The sequence below is a fragment of the Neofelis nebulosa genome, chromosome 4 (assembly GCF_028018385.1).
Source record: "Neofelis nebulosa isolate mNeoNeb1 chromosome 4, mNeoNeb1.pri, whole genome shotgun sequence".
NCBI classification, from domain to species: Eukaryota; Metazoa; Chordata; class Mammalia; order Carnivora; family Felidae; genus Neofelis; species Neofelis nebulosa.
Window position 1 is genome coordinate 162,962,365 of NC_080785.1, and position 15,424 is coordinate 162,977,788.

Genomic DNA, 15,424 nt, shown 5'->3' on the forward strand with positions numbered 1-15,424 from the left:
CAGGCCTATCTCAAGAAACAAGAAAAATCCCAAATACAAAATCTAACAGCACACCTAAAGGAAATAGAGGCAGAACAGCAAAGGCAGCCTAAACCCAGCAGAAGAAGAGAAATCATAAAGATCAGAGCAGAAATAAACAATATAGAATCTAAAAAAACTCTAGAGCAGATCAACGAAACCAAGAGTTGGTTTTTTGAAAAAATAAACAAAATTGACAAACCTCTAGCCAGGCTTCTCAAAAAGAAAAGGGAGATGACCCAAATAGATAAAATCATGAATGAAAATGGAATTATTACAACCAATCCCTCAGAGATACAAACAATTATCAGGGAATACTATGAAAAATTATATGCCAACAAATTGGACAACCTGGAAGAAATGGACAAATTCCTAAACACCCACACTCTTCCAAAACTCAATCAGGAGGAAATAGAAAGCTTGAACAGACCCATAACCAGCGAAGAAATTGAATCGGTTATCAAAAATCTCCCAACAAATAAGAGTCCAGGACCAGATGGCTTCCCAGGGGAGTTCTACCAGACGTTTAAAGCAGAGATAATACCTATCCTTCTCAAGCTATTCCAAGAAATAGAAAGGGAAGGAAAACTTCCAGACTCATTCTATGAAGCCAGTATTACTTTGATTCCTAAACCAGACAGAGACCCAGTAAAAAAAGAGAACTACAGGCCAATATCCCTGATGAATATGGATGCAAAAATTCTCAATAAGATACTAGCAAATCGAATTCAACAGCATATAAAAAGAATTATTCACCATGATCAAGTGGGATTCATTCCTGGGATGCAGGGCTGGTTCAACATTCGCAAATCGATCAACGTGATACATCACATTAACAAAAAAAAAGAGAAGAACCATATGATCCTGTCAATCGATGCAGAAAAGGCCTTTGACAAAATCCAGCACCCTTTCTTAATAAAAACCCTTGAGAAAGTCGGGATAGAAGGAACATACTTAAAGATCATAAAAGCCATTTATGAAAAGCCCACAGCTAACATCATCCTCAATGGGGAAAAACTGAGAGCTTTTTCCCTGAGATCAGGAACACGACAGGGATGCCCACTCTCACCGCTGCTGTTTAATATAGTGCTGGAAGTTCTAGCATCAGCAATCAGACAACAAAAGGAAATCAAAGGCATCCAAATTGGCAAAGATGAAGTCAAGCTTTCGCTTTTTGCAGATGACATGATATTATACATGGAAAATCCGATAGACTCCACCAAAAGTCTGCTAGAACTGATACATGAATTCAGCAAAGTTGCCGGATACAAAATCAATGTACAGAAATCAGTTGCATTCTTATACACTAACAATGAAGCAACAGAAAGACAAATAAAGAAACTGATCCCATTCACAATTGCACCAAGAAGCATAAAATACCTAGGAATAAATCTAACCAAAGATGTAAAAGATCTGTATGCTGAAAACTATAGAAAGCTTATGCAGGTAATTGAAGAAGATATAAAGAAATGGAAAGACATTCCGTGCTCATGGATTGGAAGAATAAATATTGTCAAAATGTCAATACTACCCAAAGCTATCTACACATTCAATGCAATCCCAATCAAAATTGCACCAGCATTCTTCTCGAAACTAGAACAAGCAATCCTAAAATTCATATGGAACCACAAAAGGCCCCGAATAGCCAAAGTAATTTTGAAGAAGAAGACCAAAGCAGGAGGCATCACAATCCCAGACTTTAGCCTCTACTACAAAGCTGTCATCATCAAGACAGCATGGTATTGGCATAAAAACAGACACATAGACCAATGGAATCGAATAGAAACCCCAGAACTAGACCCACAAACGTATGGCCAACTCATTTTTGACAAAGCAGGAAAGAACATCCAATGGAAAAAAGACAGTCTCTTTAACAAATGGTGCTGGGAGAACTGGACAGCAACATGCAGAAGGTTGAAACTAGACCACTTTCTCACACCATTCACAAAAATAAACTCAAAATGGATAAAGGACCTGAATGTGAGACAGGAAACCATCAAAACCTTAGAGGAGAAAGCAGGAAAAGACCTCTCTGACCTCAGCCGTAGCAATCTCTTACTCGGCACATCCCCAAAGGCAAGGGAATTAAAAGCAAAAGTGAATTACTGGGACCTTATGAAGATAAAAAGCTTCTGCACAGCAAAGGAAACAACCAACAAAACTAAAAGGCAACCAACGGAATGGGAAAAGATATTTGCAAATGACACATCGGACAAAGGGCTAGTATCCAAAATCTATAAAGAGCTCATCAAACTCCACACCCGAAAAACAAATAACCCAGTGAAGAAATGGGCAGAAAACATGAATAGACACTTCTCTAAAGAAGACATCCGGATGGCCAACAGGCACATGAAAAGATGTTCAACGTCGCTCCTCATCAGGGAAATACAAATCAAAACCACACTCAGATACCACCTCACGCCAGTCAGAGTGGCCAAAATGAAGAAATCAGGAGACTATAGATGCTGGAGAGGATGTGGAGAGACGGGAACCCTCTTGCACTGTTGGTGGGAATGCAAATTGGTGCAGCCGCTCTGGAAAACAGTGTGGAGGTTCCTCAAAAAATTAAAAATAGACCTACCCTATGACCCAGCAATAGCACTGCTAGGAATTTATCCAAGGGATACAGGAGTACTGATGCATAGGGGCACTTGTACCCCAATGTTTATAGCAGCACTCTCAACAATCGCCAAATTATGGAAAGAGCCTAAATGTCCATCAACTGATGAATGGATAAAGAAATTGTGGTTTATATACACAATGGAATACTACGTGGCAATGAGAAAGAATGAAATATGGCCTTTTGTAGCAACGTGGATGGAACTGGAGAGTGTGATGCTAAGTGAAATAAGCCATACAGAGAAAGACAGATACCATATGGTTTCACTCTTATGTGGATCCTGAGAAACGTAACAGAAACCCATGGGGGAGGGGAAGGGAAAAAAAAAAAAAAAAGAGGTTAGAGTGGGAGAGAGCCAAAGCATAAGAGACTGTTAAAAACTGAGAACAAACTGAGGGTTGTTGGGGGGTGGGAGGGAGGGCAGGGTGGGTGATGGGTATTGAGGAGGGCACCTTTTGGGATGAGCACTGGGTGTTGTATGGAAACCAATTTGACAGTAAATTTCATATATTAAAAAATAAAAAAAATAAAAATAAAAATAAAAAAAGAAAGCAAAAAAAAAAATAAATAACAAAAATACCTCAGTGGCTCAGTCGGTTAAGCATCCAACTTTGGCTCAGGTCATGATCTTGCGGTTCCTGGGTTCGAGCCCTGCATTGGGCTCTCTGCTGTCAGTGCTGCCCCTCCTCTGCTCACTCTCTCTCAAATAAATAAACAAACATTAAAAAAAAAAAAAAAAAGAAGTCCCTCTCACCATTAATACCAAGATCATTGTACCACATATGGGGTAAGAACGGAGACGTATTTCAATACAAATTTCCAGAAACTAAACCTGAGGGATTTCAGGATTCCAAAACTAAAACTTCTGGCTTCATTAAATGCTCATGTATACTTTAAAATTATCTACCTTCCCTTGTCAAATGCTAAGTTTTTTTTTTATAGTAGACAGATGTACTCTTTTTTTCAACTTTTTTTTTTTTTTTTAATTTATTTTTGGGACAGAGAGAGACAGAGCATGAACGGGGGAGGGGCAGAGAGAGGGAGACACAGAATCGGAAACAGGCTCCAGGCTCCGAGCCATCAGCCCAGAGCCTGACGCGGGGCTCGAACTCACGGACCGCGAGATCGTGACCTGGCTGAAGTCGGACGCTTAACCGACTGCGCCACCCAGGCACCCCAAGTACTCTTGATGACAGTAACAAATTTTTCATTTTCTGGAGATTCCTCAAAAATCAACACATATAACTGGGATTACCTGAAATTAAATCATTTGTACTGTTACTAGTGGCAAAACAAAGGAGAAAATATACATCCCTTTTATTTCTCCTGGAGTTTTTGTGGCTCTAAATCTGAACAACTACTAAGAAGCAAAAAGGTCAGTCTTGTTCTGGTATGATTTTACTCTGACTTAATAGGTCTCTGCGACCAACCACTGGGGGCAGTTTTCAGGTTTATCTTGGGATCTAGTGAGTAAGTGGCTTAATAATAATAATAATAATAATAATAATAATAATAATAATGTCCTTATTTAATAATAATAAAATCATGTCCTTAATTATTGTCATACTCATATTCTGAAATATCTGATGTCTAACAAGACTGTATAGGGACGTGTGGGTGGCTCAGTTGGTTGAGGGTCCGACTCTTGGTTTAGGCTCAGGTCATGATCTCACAGTTTCATAGAGATGGAGACCCGCATCGGGCTCTGTGCTGACAGAGGGGAGCCTGCTTGGGATTCTCTCCTCCTTGCTCTCTGCCTCTCCCCTACTCACATTGTCTCTCTCTCTCAAAATAAATAAACTTAGAAAAACAACAAAAAGACTGTGGATGATGTGCAATCAAATGGATGAAATTTGCTGTGTAATTTCCACAATAAGAGAGGGGAAATAAATGGGAGGAGTAAAAATAGGGAGATAAAAATTATTAAAACTATTTAAAAAACTCATAAAAATTATTCATTCACAGCTGCAAAACCACGGGCTTGTCTTCATTCCTGTCAAGACCCAGCCTACGACTGTCTACTGTCCTAACTATTCACTTTCGTCAAAATGCGTGTTTCACATTCTTTACAATCAGTTGTTGGCCACATCTTGAAAGCAAGGGCAGATTCAGTTCTGCTGGCAGTTCTGGGTCAGCTGCAACATCAACAATGGGTTTCTGTGTGGAGATACCTGTGTTCTAATTGTGAGTTCTCTGCCCAGAGGAACACAATAATTCTGAAAATCTGTCCACTTGTAATACAGAACCTGGAGGAACACAATTTGGCTATTGTTAATTCTGGATGAGGCCACAAAGCCTGGAGTCAGTGACTAGGGTTCCTGTTAGCTCTAAAAACTGCATGGTTTAAAGTGAAACACTGAACTAGAATCCAACAGAAATGATAGAGGATACTTCATGTCATATAAATCACATAAAACAGAGTAAGAACAGAGGCTCCCTCAGAGAGCTGTGATGAAGTGACTCAATCCATGGAAAGCTTTCAGGGCATACAGTAAGTGCAAAATAACTGTGAGCTCTCACCAGCCCTTTTAAGTCAAGACTGTTAGAAATCTGTTTCTGTGGCATTTAGCAACAAAAGCATCTGACGTATTAATGATCTCATTTAACAAATGGAAATGGGGCTTAGCAGAGGCTAAGGAAGTACCCCAAACACACAGCTCAAAAGCAACAAGGGACAGGACCCACACTCCAGCTCTAGTCAGGCTCCAGTCTGAGCCCTTAACACACATACTCTACTTGGGCAAAAAGAAAGCCAATTTCTGAAGCACACTGGAACCCTGGATTTTCCCAGTTAATAGTTTAGACCACTGAAGAGACTAATAATGAAGAAGAGAGTTAAGGCTGTTATAGTTATTTCTGCAGTATAACAAACCACTCCAAACATGGTCATACATAATAGTGGTTCTCAAAATGTGGTTGCCAGCCTGCTGAGGGACCCCAGACACTTTCAGTTTGTGAGGCCAAGCCTATTGTTAAAATAGTTCTATTATTTACCTTTTCATCATGCTGACATTTATATTGATGATATAAAAGCAACGGTGGGTAAAAGTGCTGGCACCTTCGCAGAAATCAAGACAGTAGCAGCAAGTGCCACACTGTATTCCTTATTGCCACATATTCATGAGAAATAAAAAATCCAGTTTTCCTTAAAAATGTCCTTGAGGCAACAGAAAATTTAGAAAATATATACCTGGGACCATGATGCTGGCTGTTTCTTAACATTTACAAACCTTTCTGCTATGATCAATAATTGTATTAGTGTATGATGCTTGATGCTGGATAATAAAATAGGCCAACATTTGAAAAATATGCATATGGGGCGCCTGGGTGGCGCAGTCGGTTAAGCGTCCGACTTCAGCCAGGTCACGATCTCGCGGTCCGTGAGTTCGAGCCCCGCGTCAGGCTCTGGGCTGATGGCTCGGAGCCTGGAGCCTGTTTCCGATTCTGTGTCTCCCTCTCTCTCTGCCCCTCCCCCGTTCATGCTCTGTCTCTCTCTGTCCCAAAAATAAATAAAAAATGTTGAAAAAAAAAAAAAAAAAAAAAAAAATTTAAAAAAATAAAAAAAAAGAAAAATATGCATAATGTAGTGAACTATTTCCCATATGACTAATACATGATGGCACAAGGTCATGCATGGGTAAAATATCGATTCAAAATACAAGAAAAATCAATGGACTTGAATGTAACAGAATAGGAAGAATTCACTGACAGAACTTCATACTCCACAGTGCAACTAATCTTTAAGAAACTACATTAGTTGAGTTTCGGTGACGTATCAAATATCCAAAATTATCTGAAAATACTTCTTTTTTCCAATTATATATCTCACTGAAACCGAATTTTCTATATATACTTCATCCGAAACAACTTACGGGAAAAAATTTAATTCAGAAGCAGGTATGAGACTCCAGTTGTCATTAAGCTAGGCAAAATGATTTATAAAATTTTTTTGTAAAAGTTGTCACTCATCTGGCAAGGAAGAAAAAATACTTAAAGACACCTGTTAAAGATGGTAAAGTGGACTTTTTCCACCATTGAGACAGGTATAGGGACAACTGCAACAAGATTTTGCAGTGAGGGGGAGGGGGAGTGATTGGGCTTAAGTCTGAATACAGCATGGGTAAGTTGGAACTTACAGCCAAGGAACAGGATACACAGGTCAGTGGGTGGAAAATTATTGAGAAAAGATCAGGGATAAGGGGGATTCTGGCTGAACTGACCTAACAGAATCTTTGCTGAAGACAGGCCAGGGTGATTAGAAATCACCTGAAGGACGGTGGAGGATGAGGAACCCAACTAGGTATCAAGAATGCTCGTTAATGGAGAATGGGGAACTCTTGATGAGTTAGCATGGTTCTTGCTATAATTGGATTTTACAAGGAAGTGCACAGATGGATGTAGGAGAAGGTTCAGGACCCTCACTGAAGTTTGGACAAGAAGAGACTCTCACTTCTCACATTTGTTATCATTTTGAAAAAGTTATTCATAAATGTTAGGTACACTGTGAAATTAGTTGTAAAAATTTAAAACATGTCTTATTTTCTAATATGTCAAATACTCATAGACACAATGCCCATAAAATAAAGATGCTCAATTTTAGAGTGTAAAGGAGTCCTGAAGTCAAAAAGTTTGAAAAGTGCTGGTGTGGAACCACCACCACTCTATTATTTTCACAGATCATAGGTCGGGAATTTGGACAAGATGCAGCGGGAATGAATGAATGGCTTGTCTCTGCCCTACAATGACCAGGGCCTTCCTTACCTGGGAAGACTCACACAGCTCAAGCCAAGGGCTGGAGTCATCTGGGGACTCATACATGCATCTGGTGCCTTCCTTGAAATGGCTAGAAGGCTGAGAGCAGCTGGACTGCTGAGAGAAGCATCTCCATGTAGCCCCTCCATGTTACAGCATAACTACTTGTTTCCAAGGAAAGAATACTAACTGGGAGTATCCCAAAAGAGAACACGTGAAGATAACCAGGAGAGAATTGCATGGCCCCTTATGGCCTAGACTCGGAAATTATACGGCATCATTTATATTGTACTCCTCTAGGTAAAAGTCAAGGGAAGGCAACAATGTCAAAGAATTTGGGGGCCATGTTTTAAAACCATCAATCTGCCACAAATTTTTTTATGTACCTCCACACATACAATAGTCATTGCCTATTAAAACCATGCCAAAATCTCGTGCCTATAGTATCAGACTCAAGTTCTATGTCCAGAATCTTAACATCCAAGTCAGGGCCAATCTGGAAAAGGCTATTTTAAAAGGTTTGGCTTGAGTATGTTATTCTCAATTTGAAGATTTGTGAAGTAAAGAGACAAGTTATTTACTCCCCACACACTCAACATATAATTGTGAGAGAAGGAAAGGATAATCAGAAGAGATATTCATATTAAGAAATGGGTGGGAGGCACCTGGCTAACTCAGTTGGAAGAGCACATGACTCTTGATCTTGGGGTCGGGAGATGGAGCCCCACTGGGTGAAGAGAAGACTGAAAAAAATACTAAATAAACTTAAAAAAATAATAAAATGCTGGCTGCTTATCATAGAAAGAAAGGGGGTGGGTGGGTGGGAAGAGTGGAAGACCCACTGCAGCCAATGGTCCATAGCAATTCTGAAAGTCAAACAGGAGCATCTTGCCTTTTCCTTAAGGGACACTACTGAGCCACAGCAATGATTCTTTGCAGAGTTCTGCTACCTGAATCATACTTGCTTTCCCGTAGGACCATATTTTTAACTGAGTAGTTTTAGAGACCTATTTCATCTTGCTCCCTGCCCACAGTTTGGGGGTTCAAGATCTCTATTCACTTCAAGACCTTTTTTTTTTTAAACAAGTTTTAGGTTCAGTGAAATTGGGCAAGGTACGCAGATTTCCCATATACCCCTGCCCCCACACACGCATAACCTCTACCATTACTAACATCTCATACCTGAGTGGTTAATTTGTTACAACTGATGAGCCCACATTGACATGTCATAATCAGGCACAGTCCCCTGGGGTTCACTTTTGGTGTGCATTCTATGGTTTCGACAAATATAGAATGACATATTCACCACTATAGCATCATACAAGGTATTTTCACTGCCTTCAAAATCCCAGGTGCTTTGCCCATTCATACCCCCAGCCACCTCCCTCCACTCTTGACAACCACTGATCTCCAAGTTTGCCTTTTCCAGGATGTCATAGAGTTGGAATCATAAAGGATATAACCTTTCCAGATTGGCTTCTTTCATTTAGTAATGTGTATGAAAGGTGCGTCCAGGTCTTTCCAAATCCTGATAGTTCATTCCTTTCAAATGCTGGATATTCCATTGTCTGGATGCACCAGTTTGTTTATTTACCTACTGAAGATATTCATTTGCCTACTGAAGTTCTGGCAATTAGGAATAGAACTGCTATAAACATCCATGACCAAACAAAACAAAAAAAAAAAAACCCAACACCATGCATGTGCTGGTTTCTGAACGGACAGAAGTTTTCAACTTCTCTGGGGAAATACCAAGGACCCTAGATACTGGATCATTTGGTAAGAGTATGTTTAGTTTTATAAGAAACCACCAAACTATCCCAAACTGGCTGTATGATTTTGTATTCCCACCAGCAAAGCATTTGTCGCTGTTAGTGTTCCAGATTTTGGCCATTCTCATAGATGTGTAGGGGGATCTCCTTTTAACTTGTATTTTTCTGGTGACATATGGTGTGGAGCCTCTTTTCATAAATGCTCATTTGCCATCTGTACATGTTCTGTGGAGAAGTGTCTGTTAAGGTCTTTGACCAATTATTAATAGGCTATTTTCTCACTGTTGTTTTAATATTCTTTGTATACTTTGGATAACAGTCCTTTACCCAAATACGTCTTTTGCAAATATTTTCTCCCAACCTGTGCGTCTTCTCACTTGCTTGACAATGTCTTTCACAGAGCATATTAAATTTTAATAAAGTCCAGTTTATCAATTATTTCTTTTTATGGATCATGCCTTTGGTGTTTTATTTGTTTGTTTATTTATTTATTTTGGTGTTATATTTAAAAAGGACTGCCACACCCAAGGACATCCAGGTTTTCTCCTATGTTATCTTCTAGGAGTTCATAGTTTTGTGTTTTCTACTTAGGTCTATAATGCATCTTGAATTTATCTTTATAAATATAGACTGTAAAGATTCATGGTTTTGCATGTGGATTTCTGGTGGTTCCAGCACCATATGTTGGAAAGAATTATCTTTACTCCATTCCACTGCCTTTGCTCCTCTGTCAGAGATCAGTTGACTATTTATGTGGCCTATTTGAGCTCTCTGTTCTGTTCCATTGATCTATTCTTTTATCAATACCACACTGTTTTAATTAATGTAGCTTTATAGTAAATCTAGTTTTTTAATCTTAAGTAATCTCTACACCCAACGTGGGGCTCAAACTCACGACCCCAAGATCACATTCTTCTTACTGAGGCAGCCAGCTGCCCCAAGGTTTATAGTAAGTCTTGAAGGCAGGCAGTTTCCGTCCTCCAAGTTTGTTCTTCTCTTTCAATGCTGTTTTAGCTATTCTGGGTCTTTTGTTTCTTCATATAAACATCAGAATCAGCTTGTCAATACCCACAAAATAAGTTGCTGGAATTTTGTCTGGATTGAACCCATTAGTGAGATTGGGAAGAACAAACACCTTGACAATTACTGAGTATATCCATGAACATTAAATGTCTCTCCATTCATTCAGTTCTTTGATTTTGTTCATCAGAATTTTGCGGTATTCCTCTAGATCTAGAGAGATCTAGTACATATTTTGTTGTGTAAACAGTATTGTGTTTGCAATTTCAAATTCTATTTGTTCATTGTTAGTGTACAGGAAAACAACTGATGGTTTCATGGATATGTGCATGCATTAAAACTTAAACTGTACACTTAAAATATGTGCAATCTGTTGCATGGCAATTATACCTCAATAAACCTGTTAAGAAAACCAAACTTAATAACCAAAGACTCTAACAAGAAAAAAGATATTGAACATACACTTCATCAACAATAAATGGATGATAAGTACATGAAAAGATGTTCAACATTATTAGTCTTTAAAACTGTGGGTCTACTTTGAAAAAGACATACACATAGAAAGGCAACTCATTTAAATAAAAATGCTTTCCTTGGTTTTCAAGTATCACTTTTCTTATATGCAGTAAATGAAAATTTGTACTCTATACTTTACCAAAACTTTTATACTTTTAGATTTTGTTTAAAAACCCTTTGTAGCAAAGGCTTTTCATTTTAAAAACCCTTTTAGGATTTCAATTTTTATAAAAATATATGTAAGTTATTTACTGAAAGTATTGCTTTTACATTCATAATCTAACATGACTTACTACATGTAAAATAAAATTAACAAAGCCTTTTTCCACATTCCCTACATTTATAATTTACCATTCCTGTCCAGTGTGAGTTGTTTCCTAATAACAAAGATCAAAGACATTCCTATATCTCTTTCAGTCATAGGATCTCTTCAAATCCTATGTGTGCTTTCAAATGTGTGCACACATTTTCAAACCAAATGTGTGCTTTCATATTTCCCCCAAATGAAGGATAAAACTAAAAAAAACAAACAAACAAAAAACCACAAAAAAACCCCCCTACCCTTCTTACATTTATAAGATTTTTCACAACTGTGAAATCATAGCTGAACAGTAAAATACAAGACAGAGCTAAAGGCTTCCTATATTCCTCATAATAAGGTTACCTTTATAATGAATTAGTACAAGTTAAAAAGAGAAAGTATTTAAGGCTTTCCCACATTCTCTGCAAGCATAAGCTTCTCTCAAGTGTGAATTCTTATGCGTTTAGTAAGGCATGAAGTACTAAACATTCCTCATCTATCTATGGCTTTTCCCCACTGTGAGTTCTTAAATGTCAAATAAGATATGTGGGTTGAGTAAAGGCTTTCCCACATTCCTTACATTCAAAAGGTCGTTCACCAGTGTGAGTTCTCACGTGTACTGTAAGGCCTGATGAAATAGTGAAGGCCCTCCCACATTTTTTACATTCATATGGCTTCTCTCCAGTATGTGTTCTTTCATGTTGACTAACGATTTCCCACATTCCTCACGTTCAAAATGTCTTTCTACACTGTGAATTTAAAGGCTTTCCCACAACTGCTTACAATCTTAGGGTTTCATTTCAGGGTGAGTCTGCATGGGATTTTCAAAGCAAGATGAGTTACTAAAGGCTTTCTTTCCCACATTCCTTACATTGATAAGGCTTCTCACCAGTGTGAGTTCTTATATGTACAGTAAGGTGTGATGACCTAACAAACACTTCTCCACATTCCTCACATTGATAAGGCTTCTCTCCAGTGTAAGTTCCTCTGTGTTTTTTAAGACCTGAACAATCAGTGAAGGTTTTCTCACATTTACTACACTTGTGGTTTTTCTCCAGTGTGAATTCGCATGTGAGTATTCAGTTTTGATAAACAAGTAAACTCTTTACTACACTCTTTGCAAACATAATCTTACTCTCTAGTATAAAATTGTACACGTTTAGCAAGATCTAGGGAACAAGAAAAAGCTTTCTCAAATTTCTTACATTCCACAGGCATTAATTCACTTTGAGTTCTTAAATGTTGAATAAGATATGAAGATCAACTAAAGGTTTTCCGACATTCTTTAGATTTATAGGACCTTTTTTCTATTGTGAATCTGCACATGTACAAAAAGGCTTGTAGAATGATAAATAGCTTTCCCACATTTCTTAAAGGCATATGGCCTCTCTCCACTATGAATTCTTACACATTCTCTAAGGTGTGAGGAAGAAGGAATTCCTTTCTGACAGTGCATTTATCATTTATAAGGTTTCTTTGAAGTACAAGGTTTCCTGTGAACCAGATGTGCATTTTAGCTTAAGGTGTTTCACACTGATTACAGTTAGGAGGGTTCTCTCCATTATCAGTTTTGTTGTATGGATTAAAGGCAGAGTTCTTTGTAAAGGCTTTTACACACTGATCACACAAGTTTTCTTTCTACTGTGAGCTCTCTTGTAAGTCTTAAAGCAGCAGTGTTCACTCAAGGTTTCTTCCCAATGGTTAAACAATTCCTCTCCAATGTGTTTCTCTCCTGTTGGTGAACAGATTGGTGAGATGTGTTTCTCTCCTGTTGAACAGATTGGTGAGGTCTTATAAAAGTTTTCCAGCTTTATTACATTCAGAGATCCTCCCCTCTGCCTTGAACTGTTATACTATAGAGGAAACCAATCAGTATGACTAAAGTTTTTTGTTTTCTCTTCCATTTTCACTGTATGTAATGCATTGTTCCAGACCTGAGTGCTTTCAAGCAGAATGAAGAGACCATTCTGCTAAACAGTTCTTTTGCAGTCTTTTTTTTTTTTCCTTTTGTAGTCTTTACTTTCACAGGGATTCTTATAGCATTTAGCTGATAATTGATCAAGATGAAATTACTTTTCAAAAACTTTATCTGAATTCTATATATGAAATATTGAGCTAACAATGTGTGAATGTATTTTGGGGAGTGTTTAAAGTACTTGTCAAATTCATAATGCTCAGAGACTCTATGAGAAACGGTTTCATTTAGGATGAATAACACTAGCCCCAAGTGTCTGTTATGGTTTTGTGCTGCTTTTCTATCTTACGGAATTTCCAAACGTCCACTGTTGTGGAAGGCAAGGAATTACACACTGTGAATCTCACCATTTCTACCCATTGGGTGTTTTCCCCTGCAAAATATTCTGCTGAGGTGCTGACCATTTGGTATTAAGACAAATCTCCCAATCTGAAATAAGATTAAAAAAAAAAAATTAAGGTCTTGGAGGAATAAATGATGGAAAGAAGTTAAAAATAAAGACCAATGCCTATTTACTTTCAAAGACTGACTTAATATAGATTACAAAATAAAAAAGACATGAACATACAGAGATTGAAAAGTCTGACTATATTAAGAGTTTGGCATTGAAAAAGGGTGCTGGTCAAATTGGTAGGTGATTCTCTAAGAAATGATTCTATACATGTCGAGACTGATGGTGAACAGAGAGCAACATAACCAGGAAAACAAAGCTGAAAGAAAACGAATGAAGAACTAAATGCAGAATTTAAAGAAGAAATAGATCTTACTGTCAGGTCAAAAGGAAGTTTCAGAAAGTAGATGAAAAGTTAAAGAGAAGTTTGAAGGACCCAAGGAACCTCAGAAACCAAAGGCACCAGCATTCTCAGGAAAAATCCATCTTCAAAAGCTTCCTGTTTAACATTTCCAAATGGACTGCAGCTCTCATGGATTCCTGCTGTTTTTCATAAAGAATCACATCTCCCTTTTCCCTTACTTTGCAGAACTTCTCCCACTATCCTCAGCTCTCCTTCTTGTTCCACCTGAAAGATCAGAACAGGTCTGCATAGCTAGCACCTGGCTCTCAGAGGAAGACACTTGATGTAAGAAGAACATGCAAGGGATGACAGATAGTTCCACAAACCAGGACCAAGAGTCTTCTCTGCAGGGACACCAGATACGGTCAGATAGAAGTTGAGAAACAAAATGTTTGTGCCAACTTTATCAAACCAATAAACTTTTTTTTTTTTTTTTTAATTTTTTTTTTTTTTTTTTTATAACATTTTTTATTTATTTTTGGGACAGAGAGAGACAGAGCATGAACGGGGGAGGGGCAGAGAGAGAGGGAGACACAGAATCGGAAACAGGCTCCAGGCTCCGAGCCATCAGCCCAGAGCCTGACGCGGGGCTCGAACTCACGGACCGCGAGATCGTGACCTGGCTGAAGTCGGACGCTTAACCGACTGCGCCACCCAGGCGCCCCAAACCAATAAACTTTCAAATGAAACTAAAATACAAGCACACACATATAAGTTAAGTCCTAAGCCTTTCAATCCATACAGACAATAAGGCCAGTACAATGAACAGATCTTCGTTTTCAAGAGGAAGTCACTTCAAGCTAAGGTCAGTGAGAGCAGAAACAACATCTGCTCTTTTTACCACTGCATTGCCAGTAGTCGGCACAGACACTAGGACACAGTTAAGCAAGGGCGCCTGGCTGGCTTAGTCGGTAGAGCATGCGACTCTTGATCTCAGGGTCTTGAGTTTAAGCCCCACAATGGGCATGGAGTCTACCTTTAAATAAAAAAAATAAAAAGGAAAGGTTTCTTCCAGAAAAAGCTAAATGAAGAAATGGTACCAGCCTTACCTACTGCAACCAGATTCTTGTGGTTCTCCAGCATCACATCTCTGTACAGGTTTCTCTGAGTTGGATCCAGCAAAGTCCACTCCTCCTGGGTGAATTCCACAGCCACATCCTCAAGGATCACCAGATCCTAAACCATCACAAACATTCTGGCATCAAGCAATTGCCATCTAAACCAATGTTCACTGGAGAAAGAGAATGGGAGACCCAAAGCTTAGACAGGTTTCCATGTTCTCCCATCATCTCTTCCAGGGCTTGATGGTCCTCATGCCCATTCTCCTCTCTACCTGGACATATTCACTGGTGAGCTCATCCAGTCATGTAGCTTTAAGAGCACCTCATTCACCTGACTGCAGGTATCTCACCACAGCTACACTGTACTCTTTTCTAATCTTATTTTTCTCTAATGACAGGACTTACCATGGTCTGAGTACACTACAGACACAATAAATGCTGGCAATGAATGAATCATTCCTCCAGGGACAGCACAAATTCTGAAAGACACATGTCCACTCCCTCATAGAGTATCAAAGCAAGACAAGAGCACACAATCAACATGAATGAGAGTTGGACTGAATTAGTAGATACTGCGATAATAGTATCATCTCCT

At 38.7% G+C, this 15,424-nt stretch overlaps 2 protein-coding genes and 1 pseudogene across 6 annotated transcripts in view; all 3 read right to left on the reverse strand.

The window, feature by feature from the left end:
• The window catches only part of LOC131511053 (zinc finger protein 177-like), a 37,685-nt gene extending 22,842 nt beyond the window's left edge, over window positions 1-14,843 (reverse strand). For all 4 annotated transcript variants that reach the window (XM_058728886.1, XM_058728885.1, XM_058728884.1 and 1 more), the window contains exon 1: window positions 14,818-14,843. The gene's annotated coding sequence lies outside the window, so the exon portion shown is untranslated. The remainder of the gene's footprint in view (window positions 1-14,817) is intronic.
• Window positions 1-15,424, reverse strand: part of LOC131511071 (zinc finger protein 426-like) — a 30,583-nt gene that overhangs the window by 14,096 nt on the left and 1,063 nt on the right. Inside the window, exons 3-4 of one of the 2 annotated variants that reach the window (XM_058728906.1) lie at window positions 14,818-14,944; window positions 13,436-13,993 (exon numbers count right to left, since the gene is read on the reverse strand). In XM_058728906.1, the coding sequence (XP_058584889.1) occupies window positions 13,944-13,993; window positions 14,818-14,944 (177 nt within the window). In that variant the 3' untranslated portion in view covers window positions 13,436-13,943. Of the gene's footprint in view, window positions 1-13,435; window positions 13,994-14,817; window positions 14,945-15,424 lie in introns of those variants that run through there. The other variant, XM_058728907.1, reaches the window with a different exon arrangement.
• On the reverse strand, window positions 6,212-13,378 carry LOC131508342 (zinc finger protein 559-like; annotated as a pseudogene).